Genomic DNA, 11848 nt, shown 5'->3' with positions numbered 1-11848 from the left:
TTAGAAATTAAAATACATGCACGTTTTCATTATAAAACAAACACATTGTCTCATTATATATATTCGTATATATGAATTATTTTATTTAGAAGATATCGATCATTAAAGTATTTGAAACAGCTAATATGATGAAGAATTTTAACGCGCTCCCTTTTTCTACAGAAAATGGACTCGTCTGATAGACAGCGCAATTTTACAGAAATGGGTGGGAGCGAAATTGTAACTTTAGTCCATCTGATTGGCCACAAGGGGAGGCAGTAGCTGACGTTGTATGTTTCGATTGGCTTACGTCGTTCTAGCTCCCAGCGCAGGTCAGAAGCAGTTTTCGGGTCGTGTGCAAACCTCGTGTGGCGCAACCAAGAGGAACTAGACATAAATAGGGCTACTGGTGGTGGCGTGAGGGTAAGTGCGTCAGTGAGCTCTTCTGTCATCAGGTGTACGAGTAACTATGGGTATGTGTGAACGTCTTCTTCGCGGCGTGTAGTTTTAATACGATGATTTTGTGGTTGTAAACAGCTGGTATGATGGCGCTGTGCTGCGGCCTAGTGTGTCATGCGCGGTTCTGGGTTGGGGGTGCGGTGCGGTCTGCGACTCTGTTGCATTTCAAGCTTGTTTGAAATGTGGGAAGTGTGGCTAGGCCTCAGTGCATTTATACTAAACGACAGTAAAGACCCCCGTGTCTTTAATTCCTGATAAATGTCTGTTGTCGTCGTTTTGTTTTTTTAGCGACCCCTGTTGGTGTAGAGGTGTCACCGCAATTCAAATATACACGGAGTCTTGTTTATATACTTTACGTAAAAGTCGCAACTTATTATGTAACGTGCAAACCCACTGAAGACGACTTAACTCTTTATTGCGTGTAGTATTCTGTTAAGTGAAATATTACATTTCCTTTATGGCAGTGCTGTGTTTTTGCACCACGTGGTTGCGCAGAGCTTCTTCCTTTTATGGCGAGAGGTGATGCGTTTTGTACGGTTACGGTATTAGCTATATGAGGCAAGTGTTCTAGAGCCCCACTAATGTTGTGAATGACTCGTGCAAACACAACTTATTCTAGTTAGTCCTAGCCATTCCATCATCTGCGTGTGGGCGTGGTGTGTGGAATTGTGCCTAAGTCTACCCACGTGGTTAGTAAACGAAGTTTATCTGAATCTAATTATCAGATCAGCACTTTTTCAGACCTTATTTTCACTGTAATGGTTTAGTTTTAAAACCTTAGAACTGTAGTTATGAGTTGTATGTTGAGATTTCCATATATAACATGCCCTATACTGTTTATATAGTTTAACCCGTTTCCTGTAACTTAATCTGTGTTGGCTTTAGTGTCCTTTGTTGAACAGTATATTTAGGTAGACTATTAGGCAGCAATGCACTATAGGGAACAATTTGGTTGGTGGCTATACATGTCTGCCTATTATCGGTGTACACAATTGTTTTCAGCTAGCTGCAAATAAAAGGGCCACTGAATACAGTTGAATTTTCTTTTTGAATTTAATCCAAACTTTTAAAAGTAATTAAATACACTCATGTGACCCATATGATGATCACAAAAAAGTAAAAGTTCAGAACTCCTAAAATTTCAAAAGCTTTATTTTGACAGCATCTTGATCTAGGGTGCAGATTATACTCAACTTGTGCGTCTCGGCTTTATGCCTAAAATAATAGATGCTTGTATAGATAAAATGTATGTCTGTCACTCTGCAGAGGCTTGGATACAAGGTAAATCGGAGGTAAAACGTGTATGTGTGTGTATATATATATATATATATATATATATATATATATATATATATATATATGTATATATGTTACGTCAAACTGTGGATTGAGTAATAGTGTTCTTTTTAATCATTTCCAAAAATTTCCCTTTAATTAAAATATATATCAAATTTTTTTGCTAATAGTTGCTTTTAGAAATGTGTGTTTTTCTCTGCAAGTGTTGTCAAATATCTTTAAACTATCATTGTGTTTACCAAACTTGTGTGATTTTTGCAGGCATGCATATACTTTGGGGCATAAAAACTAAGGGACACTGAACATTGTGGTCCCCCCCCCCCCCCCGTAATTCAGAGAGCATGATTTTTTTTAAACAAGTTTCTAATTTACACTTTTTTTTTTTTTCTTTGTTCTCTTGCATTTTTATTTTAAAAGCAGGAATATATATCTTGGCAGCCAGCCCGTTTTGGGTTCAGCACCATGGATAGCGATTTCTTATTGTAGGCTGATATTTACCCACCAATAAAGCATAAACCAGGTTCTCAACTAAAAATGGGCTGGCTCCTATGCATCACATTCCTGCTGTTTAAATAAAGATAGCAAGAGAATAAAGAGAAATTCATAGGAGTAAATTAGAAAGTTGCTTTAAAGTTGCATGCTTTTTGAATCATGAGAGAAAAATGTTTGGTTTAGTGTCCCTTTAGGTCAGGGGTGTCCAAACTTTGCTCTCCAGGGGTTTTGGAACTACATTTCCGATGATGCTCAGCCAGCATTTTATCTAGCTGAGCATCATGGGAAATGTAGTTCCAAAACCTCTGGAGAGCAAAGTTTGGACATCCCTGCTTTAGGTTATCTCTCTGTCCCCAGTTAGGGAAAGATCTGAATGAGCAGTTTTATTTATCAAGCTAAACAGTGTCTGCTTATAACAGGGCAGGGATTCTAAACCTTGTTGGGTTTGCTCCAGTCTCTTGGTAAACAAACACTATTAAGTTTACCATTTGAGTAGTGAAGAAATTCTCATTTTATGAGGAATTGGGTTGTTTAGTTAAATGTCCATGTGACCACCTGTTAATATAGCTATAGGCCAACTTGAATTTCCTGTGCATGCTTTGAGTGCCAGAAAGTCACACGTGTAATCTATAAATAACTTTTCTGCCTCCTAGAGTGTAATTCTGACTGACTTCCTTTTAAAATTTGGAAATGTCTACTTGGTTTTCTTAATTGATATTGGCTCCCTTATGCTCTGTATTTAACTTAGTTTGGCATGCCCTATTAATTTGCTAATGACATTTCTGTATATACCTTATAAACAATGTAGTTACTTGGATATGTTTGGGCAATGGACATAACGCACATAACCGTGAAAAAAATAAATTAAAACGTACCCTGAATTGCAAAACTGTCCTTTTTCATCACTTTAATCTTTCCAATAGATTACTACTCAGACATGAGCAGCAACGAGTGCTTCAAATGTGGACGCTCTGGCCATTGGGCTCGGGAATGCCCAACTGGAGGTGGCCGTGGGGGCCGTGGTGGAGGAAGAGGTCGTGGGGCCCGTGGTGGATTTAATTCTTCTAGAGGTTTGTTCACATTGCACTGCTTATGTTGTAATAAAACCACTTTGTTTTGCTTCTGTTAACTTACATTACATCAACTTGACAGGTTTCCAGTTTATTTCGTCATCCCTTCCAGACATCTGTTACCGTTGCGGGGAATCTGGTCACCTTGCTAAGGATTGTGATCTTCAAGAGGATGGTGAGTTTCTAACAAAATATCACTGTAAAAGCCAAAATGATCTTTAAACTCTTTTTTTTTTTTTTTTCCCCAACTAGTTTATGTGTGCTTTAGCGCAGTGGTTCTTCCCGGGGCCTTTATTGGTCTCAGTCTGCCCCTGGTGTGTAGTGGGGGCATGACAGGTCGGGGCCCACCAGCAGGGCTATCACAGCCCGGTACTAAGCCACGGCCCTGCTGTTGAGAAGCCAGGCTTTAGAGTATATATTAAAGGGACATGAACCCATTTGTTTTTTCGTGGCTAAGATGGTTCATGCAATTTTTAAATTTCCTATTTAGTTCTGTTTAATTTGTATACTGTTGAAAAGCATACTAAGGTATGATCAAGAGCTGCTGCTTAGTGGCTGCACACGTATATCCTTTGGCCTTAATCTAGCCTCACAGTAATGCATTACTGCTCCTTCAACAAAGGATGCCAAGAGTGACGCTGATTAAGAGATAAATTGGAACATTTAATAATTGTATGGGTTTGATGTCTTGCAAAAGAAATCTTAAAATGGACATCCGTACTATTTGAAATATAAGCTTTTTTTTGCAATATATACTTGTGTTTAGCTGTGAAACGCTTTAAAATGTATTTTTGTAATTACCGCTGAAGATGTTTCTTTTAATAAAATAACAGCATATTTAAACACTACAATTATGAAGCAGACTTTAATACTCAAAGAAATAAAGCACCAAACAGTTGCATATACTAAATATAAATTGCAATATGTATTAATCTATTTAAATGTTTTTTACTTTTTATTTAGTGTCCATTACTTCCTGTCACAGGAGGCTGTAGTCTCTACCAAAAGCATATCTGGCTGGTTAGGTATTAGTGATGGTAAACCGGAGCTTTTTTTTTTAATGCTCTGATTTACCATCAGTAAAATTAAACTGGTTTCAGTCATCAGTTATTTTAATAAAAAGTGATAGAATCACCCTTTCTGTGCCACTGCAGCTCACTAAAGTCAGCTGCTCCAGCCACCCATAGCACAGCGCTCTTTAAACATTTCGATCTACTTCATTCTCTTCATACCATTTGTTGAAAAGCATATCTAGATATTTTTTTGGCTGCACCTAGATGCCTTGTGTTATTGGCTCACCCATGTGCATTGCTATTTTTTCAGCAAATGATATCTTAGACTTGGCAAATTAGTGATTGTAAATCCTAGCGTTAAATTCTAGGATTTACAATTTGAATAAATAAATGGGACTTTCATTCGTGAAGTATAAAATATATCATGTTGAAAGCTCCTTTTTGTTGGATGCGTTTGCCACACTGTGCAGCTCAGGGAGCCCACGGCAGAAAGCTATTTTGCTGAGAGGTGACGTTTTCCATCTCTTAGCAAATAGACGGATTTCCCGCACAACTCTTTACTAAGAGGTGGAAAATGTCACCTCTCGGCAAAATATCGTTCTGCCATGGACTGACTGAGCAGCTCAGTGCAGCAAATGCCTTGACATTTCATACTTCATGAATCAAAGTCCCTTTATTTGTTCCAATTGTAAATCCTAGCATTTCACAAACGCTAGGCTTTACAGTCACTTTTAAAGGGACACTCAATCAAAATTAAACTTTAATCATTCAGAGCATGCAATTTTAAACAACTTTCCAATTTTCTTCCATTAACAAAATGTGCAGAGTCTACTGAGCATGTGCAAGAATAAGCATGTATGCATTTGTGATTGGCTGATGGCTGTCACATGGTTCAGTGGGAGTGAAAAGAAACATAACTTTTAAAATTGTCAGAAAAAAAAATTGCTACTCATTTGAAGTTTAGACTAAGTGCTATTGCATTGTCTTATCTTGCATTTGTTTATTATGCAAATCTACTGTGACTATTCATTTAAGCGAATACACTTATTTCTAACTGAATCGTGAAGAACATGGTTTCCATAATGTCTCCACTCTTATCGCTGTGGACAGAGGCTACAGTAACATATTTTGCAAGAGTACAAGTTTGTTTGTTTTTGTTTTTTTTTTTTAACCTGTTTCTCTGATTTAACCCATTTTACCCAGAGAACTGTTTAACCCCATTCATGCCAAGGAGCAAGTGCTTAGTTTGGAACAAAGTTCCAATGTAAACTCTTGCTGGAAAATTGAAATGTGATTGCATAGACTATCAAAGGATTTCAAAGATGGGATCGGGTCATGGGACTTAATGTGCACCTCATTCCAGGTGTTTTGTGGGTGGTCCCTGAAAATGAGGCTAAATAACGCTAAGGTAAGATGTCCCATGCTGTCCTAAGTGTTAAAACCCAGCAGTGATAGGACAGCATGGAACATTCTAACGGCGCAAAGCGGTCAGTATCCCTTTACATGGCACATAACCCCTGTAATAGCATTACAGCTGTTTGTGTGCAATATAAACTAAATTCAGATGCACTCAGACCTTATTTTCTAATTTAGACTTCTGTTAATCGTTTTCTGCACTGCTGATTTTTTTATTTTTTTTTGTAGTACTAGATTCTTAACACTGATTATATAAGCACATAAGTTTAAGTCTAAAATAAATAGAACACAACGCTGCAGTAGTAATGCTTTTTGTCACTACAATTTTCCAGCAAGGATAAGTAGTCTTGTCATGCTATATATTGAAGCATTTCATACAGATAAATCATTGAACTATCATGCATTCACAAATGCAGCTGAATTTCTTATTACTTAAAAGTGAAGGTCAACTATAGCGTTTTTGAAACAAATAGCCGTTAGCTGCTACAACAGCCAAAAATATTTTGCTAAGAGGTGAGAACGTCACCTCTTAGCAAAAAATTTTGGCTGTGGGCTGCTGTAGCAGCTAAGAACGGCAGTCGGTTGAAACGAATAAAGGCACTTTCTGCATGAAGTATCTTATACTTCATGAATGAAAGTGCCCTTTATTTGTTTCAAAAACGCTATAGTTCACTTTAAATGTAAAATATTTTAATGTCCCTTGAACTACAACATTGATTATATTTCTTATGGGCCTTAGTCAGGCCAAAATTTAGAATCGTAGAACCTGTGGTAACTGGAGATCCTTAATCTGTACTGCCTTTCAGGGCAGAGTTTGCCACATCTATTCACTTTTGAGCTGCATTAGTAGCTTATTTGGACTCGAGTCTTAGAGGGACATTAAGCTCAGGTCAGCAGCCAATCAATGCTTAATCAAAGCAGCTGTGTGAACTCCCTTTTAAATGTGCTTGACGGCAGTATTGACTTCAGTATTGGTGGCAGTCTAAAAATGCTGCAGCAGCTATTTTAAAGTGAAGGTAAACTCAAATGTGTTTCATGATTCAGAGCATGCAACATTCTAATTGCTATTATCACTTACTTTGTACTCTTGGTATCTTATTTGAAAATAAGGAATGTTCAGCACCCTGGGTAGCGCTTGCTGATTGGTGGCTGCATTTACCCACCAAGATGCAAGAGCTACCCAGGTGATAAACCAAAAATGGTCCGGCTCTTGAGCTTAACATTCTTCTCTTGGTATCTTATTCAAAAAGCAGGAAAGTAAAATTAATAGTAGTATATTAGAGCATGGAATTTTATGCAACTTTCTATCTGGATAATGAAAGGGAAAAAATGGGATTTACTATCCCTTTAAAAGGCAAAATAAAGGTTAAAAAAAGCTATTTGCAAATTTATATTTTACCTGCTGAAGCATATTAAATGATTTACAAACACATTAAAGGAGTACAAATTACAGTACAATGTGCTTTTAAAGGGGTTTTTATGTATAGTTTTGCTTAGATTTAAATAAAATTGCCCTTTCAACCGAGTTAAACTGAGCTTATAAGTTTTTGGTTTTTTTTTAACTTTTTTTATACTGGATTTTTATCAGTATCTGCATCTTGGTCTATATGGTTTGTAAGACTGGGATTGTAGGGCCTTAATTCTTGTGTGATTTCACTTAAATTTGATTTTACTCTTGTATTTAGCCTGCTATAACTGTGGCAGAGGTGGGCACATTGCCAAAGACTGTAAGGAGCCAAGAAAAGAGCGAGAGCAATGCTGCTACAACTGTGGAAAGCCTGGTCATCTTGCTCGTGACTGTGACCACGCTGATGAGCAGAAGTGTTATTCTTGTGGAGAGTTTGGCCATATCCAGAAAGATTGCACTAAAGTGAAATGCTACAGGTGAGCTGCAATTAAAAACCTTAAAGTGTTGGTAAATGTTTGATTTTTCAAACGCTAGGCTTTATCTATGTAATAAATAAAACGGCCCTTAATTCATGATTAAAGAGCAAGGTCAAATCTAATGTATATTTTAGATTTGAAATAGAAGCATTTTTGCGATTTTATTTACATTAATAAAAATGCTTCTAGTGGTTTTTCTGCAGCATACATGTCCTGTGAAGGCCCGAGCACCAGTATTCAAACCATATTTTCAGTCAGCAGCAGCTTGTATGGCACAAATTAAATATTCAGAAGCGATGCACATCTCAGCCACCTCTGCATAGTGTTGAATACTGGTGCACGGGTCCTTACAGGATGTGTAAACCACTGATAGTCTTCACTTTTATATGAAGTTTCATGACATTTCTGTCCTTTTTAAGTCTTAATCAAGATAAAGGTATGTTTTATCATATAGTTATACTAAAATAACCCACCTCAGATGACCCATGACATTCCCTCCTTATAGCCAATAGCTGTTCTATGTACAGTTTTAAGTAACGTTTCAATTGACTATTAAATTTGCTTCATTCTCTATCATTTGAATGTGCAGCAATGAAATATCAGGAGTTGACAGCAATCTAAATACTTTTTATCATTTTCTCTACTGGTGTTTTCAACTACCTATTAGCAGCTAGCCCCCCTTAGTCTGTTGCTGCTCCTCAGCCTACCTTGGTATTTTCAACAAAGGATACCAAGCGTACAAAGCAAATTAATTTAACCCTTTGAGTGCTAAGCTGAAATAAATATTCTGTTTTTTTTTACCTTCCCATCCACCCCCAGATCCCTAAGACTTATACCATTGGAAAGGTCAGATGATTACCTTTCCAATGGTGGGTCTGTAGCTGCTTAGATCCCTGAGATACAAGTTTCTAAGCAGCATTGCCCCCTTTCCCTATACTTTGTATTGACAATTTTAAATAAAGTTGCTCAGTGACATCACGTCATTGTGTGTGACGTCACCACATGTAACGGGAAGCCCCATCACTATGCAGGCCCGATTGCCAGGGTAGGAGTGGGTGGTGGTCCCCAGATTGCAATAAAGGTAGTTGAGTGCTAATGACGGCTCTGAGCCGTCATTGGCACTCAAGGGGTTAAAGAAACTTAAATTTTTCTTAATTGCATACTTTCTAGTTTACTACTTTGTTGTTGGATATTTGTTACATGCATGGTATATCATTTTTAATATGTACAAAACTTGTGCAGGTACTACTAAAGGCTTATAAGAAGTAAATTGCATAGTAGACTTGCCCCATACTGGAAATATATTGCTATGCATGACTATTCATAACTTTGAAAGAAGTGTAGTTCTGTGAAAACACCAGCTATTAAGTTTGTAAATATTGAGTGTGCTCCCATCTACCACATGATACACAATTTAACAAGCACTTGCTGGCTTTCCCCCTCCCCCTTCCTACAACTGGTTTTATGACCATTTGATAGTGGAGGAACAGTTGATGCATTTCCAAACATATTTCTTTGCTTCACAAGTAAATTGGAATGTTTAAAATTATTTAATTTGCTTCATTCTTTAGATTTCCTTTGGCTCACCTGTGTATTACCATTTCTTCATTCACACAGGTCATCTATGTGCAGCTACTGTGCCAATTTAAATATGCTTTTCAACAAAGGATACATAGTGAATGAAGCAAATTAAATAGAATTAAATTGGAAAGTAGTTTAAAATGAGATGCTCTTTCTAAATCATTTGTTTTATGTCCCTTTAAGATCACCCAGTAGCTGCTGAGTTAACAAGGTATTTTTTTTTAATAAGTGTTTAATTACTGGTTAAACAGTCTTTTTAAAAGCAGACTTGTATTTGTGTTTTTTAGGTGTGGAGAAACTGGCCATGTAGCCATCAACTGCAGTAAGACAAGTGAAGTCAACTGTTACCGCTGTGGGGAGTCAGGGCACCTTGCACGGGAATGCACGATTGAAGCAACAGCTTAAATTTCCTTTGTCGCCCCTCCTTTTTTTGATGGTTGTATTTTCTCTGAATCCTCTTCACTGGCCAATGGTTGGCAGATAGAGGCTAGTCCCAGGCCAGTGAGCTTTACTTGACATGTAAAAGGAGGAAAGGGGTGGAAAACGACTTTCTGCATTTAACTACAAAAAATGTTTATGTTTAGTTTGGTAGAGGTGTTATGTATAATGCTTTGTTAAAGAACCCCCTTTCCGTGCCACTGGTGATTAGGGATTTAATGGTAAGAGTTGAGTCAGCCTTGTAGACCCCTACATGGTTTATGCACCCCCACACCTGTGCAGTAGGGGAATGCTTTTTGAAGTATCTACTTGATATTTTAAGCTTATGATGGTCTTATTGTCTGACCTCAGCTGTTCATAACATCAAGTACATCTGCATCAGGCCCTGCCTACAGTCTAAGCAGAGTGGAAGTAAACACGTCAACTAGTGGCCTTTTGCAAAATATCAGTTGAAACCATAAGCCAATTTGGCCACTCCATACATTTTTGGAGACACAGTTGAAGGCAGTTTTGGAATAAATATTTCATGGGCATAATGAACCCAGGACAAGCATCAGTGGAAAAAGCAAATGAAAAGTTGTTACTATTCAGGAGCTGCAGATTATTGTTTTCTCAGAAATCAAGATGTTATTTTTGTATACTATATCACTTTAGACAACAGAGTTTCATTTGCTTATCAGTTTTAAAAGTCAGAGGGTAAAAGAAACTGAAGTCCTAGAACATAGAAATGTAATTTTAAACTATCAATAAAGCTGGAGGAGGAAGGGGAGTCTGCGTAAAGTTTGTTCTGTGGTCTTTTAATTTTCAAATGGTTTGCATACATGTATAATTTCCTGTGCTTCTAGAAATTGGTTCTCTTACTCAGTGTGGTGTTTAAAGTTTTTAAAGGGACACGTCACAAATGCAATAAAATTCACTCATGTCTTATCTATTACTCTAAACATTGGGTTTAATACAAGTGGAGTTATAAATTATCGCACAGCATTTGGGGACATGCAATAATTAAATAGGCATTACAAGTAACTGCTTATTGCTACCGTGAGCTTGATTAACCAGAGATCTGCCTGGCAGGTTCAAGGAAGGCACTCTAATGATCCTTTAGCATCAACCCAAAGTGAACCATGGCAAATGAGGTTTAAAAAGGGGGCTGTACCACTCTTAAACCCCCAGCCAGAGGCAAAAAAAGATAGTGAAGGTGGGGAAATTACAATGCATGCTATGTGTTTGATGCAGTGATTCTATAGAGGGGATTTATGATCATACAGCAGGCTTTACCCACTGACGCTTGGGTAACATCAAATTTACCCTGGTAATACTCAGATTACCCAGTATCTGACTTACCGCAACATACATATTTACACTTTTCTGCAATTTTTAAAATTGTACACACCATCTGGATGGGAATTTGTGTATATATTTGCTTGCAATTTTAAGGGACATGAAATAGCATACACAGGTTAAAAAAAACCTTTACAGCTTACTATTAATATTTCTAAGATAAGAGTCCACGGATTTCATCCTTGTGGGATATTGTCTCCTGGTCAGCAGGAGGAGGCAAAGAGCACCACAGCAGAGAGATAGATATATATATCTCCTTCCCTCCCACCCCAGTCATTATCTTTGCCTGTGTTAGTGATAGGAAGAGGTAAAGTGAGGTGTGTGTTTAGAGTCTTCAATCAAGAGTTTATTATTTTTAAAATGGTACCAAAGTGCTATTCTATAGGGTGTAGCTATATTCCTTGTCAGCCTCTAGAGTAGAGCTACAGGTGGCTTTAAAGTAATGGGAACTGGTGGGGTTTTAGCTTCACTGCGCCTCCCATACTTGTGCTGCCCTTATGTTGATGGTCTTAGAGCAGTGGTTCCCAACCTTTTTTCTCTCCTGTACCCCTTGATTAGGCTTTTCATTTATGAGTACCCCCCTCTCTTCATTACCCCCACCCATCCCTCAAAATAAAGGAAGTACTTTTTTATAGGGGAGGTAAGTTATACCTGAATTGCATATGACGTGTATCAACAGGATTAAAGCTCAGATCTTATTCTCAGGAGTCCTGCTGTGTGGCTGGTGCCCCTGGCAGCTGCCTGGTTGCTCCTAAGCAAGGCCCTGTGGGGGAGTCAAAGTGTAATGATCATAAAAATAAATATTTAAATTTGTGAGATCAGATCGATATTAACCACCCAGCCACTATGAACGTTTTTAGTTGGAAGTGAAGCAATCTGAAT

General features: G+C 37.7%; 1 protein-coding gene across 2 annotated transcripts; it reads left to right on the top strand.

Moving 5' to 3' along the window:
• Positions 1 to 264: 264 nt before the first annotated feature.
• CNBP (CCHC-type zinc finger nucleic acid binding protein) lies at positions 265 to 10408 on the top strand. 2 transcript variants are annotated; one of them, XM_053721052.1, is made up of 5 exons: positions 265 to 402; positions 3150 to 3296; positions 3379 to 3471; positions 7411 to 7609; positions 9478 to 10408. In XM_053721052.1, exons 2-5 carry the CDS (start codon positions 3164 to 3166, stop codon positions 9593 to 9595), a joined length of 543 nt encoding a protein of 180 aa, XP_053577027.1. In that variant the 5' UTR covers positions 265 to 402; positions 3150 to 3163; the 3' UTR covers positions 9596 to 10408. The 2 variants fall into 2 exon arrangements, with proteins under 2 accessions (XP_053577027.1, XP_053577026.1); XM_053721051.1 differs by having other exon boundaries at positions 336 to 452.
• Positions 10409 to 11848: the final 1440 nt, after the last annotated feature.

This window comes from Bombina bombina, chromosome 7 (genome assembly GCF_027579735.1).
Source record: "Bombina bombina isolate aBomBom1 chromosome 7, aBomBom1.pri, whole genome shotgun sequence".
In the NCBI taxonomy this organism is placed as follows: Eukaryota; Metazoa; Chordata; class Amphibia; order Anura; family Bombinatoridae; genus Bombina; species Bombina bombina.
This window is presented reverse-complemented; position numbering and strand designations above follow the sequence as displayed.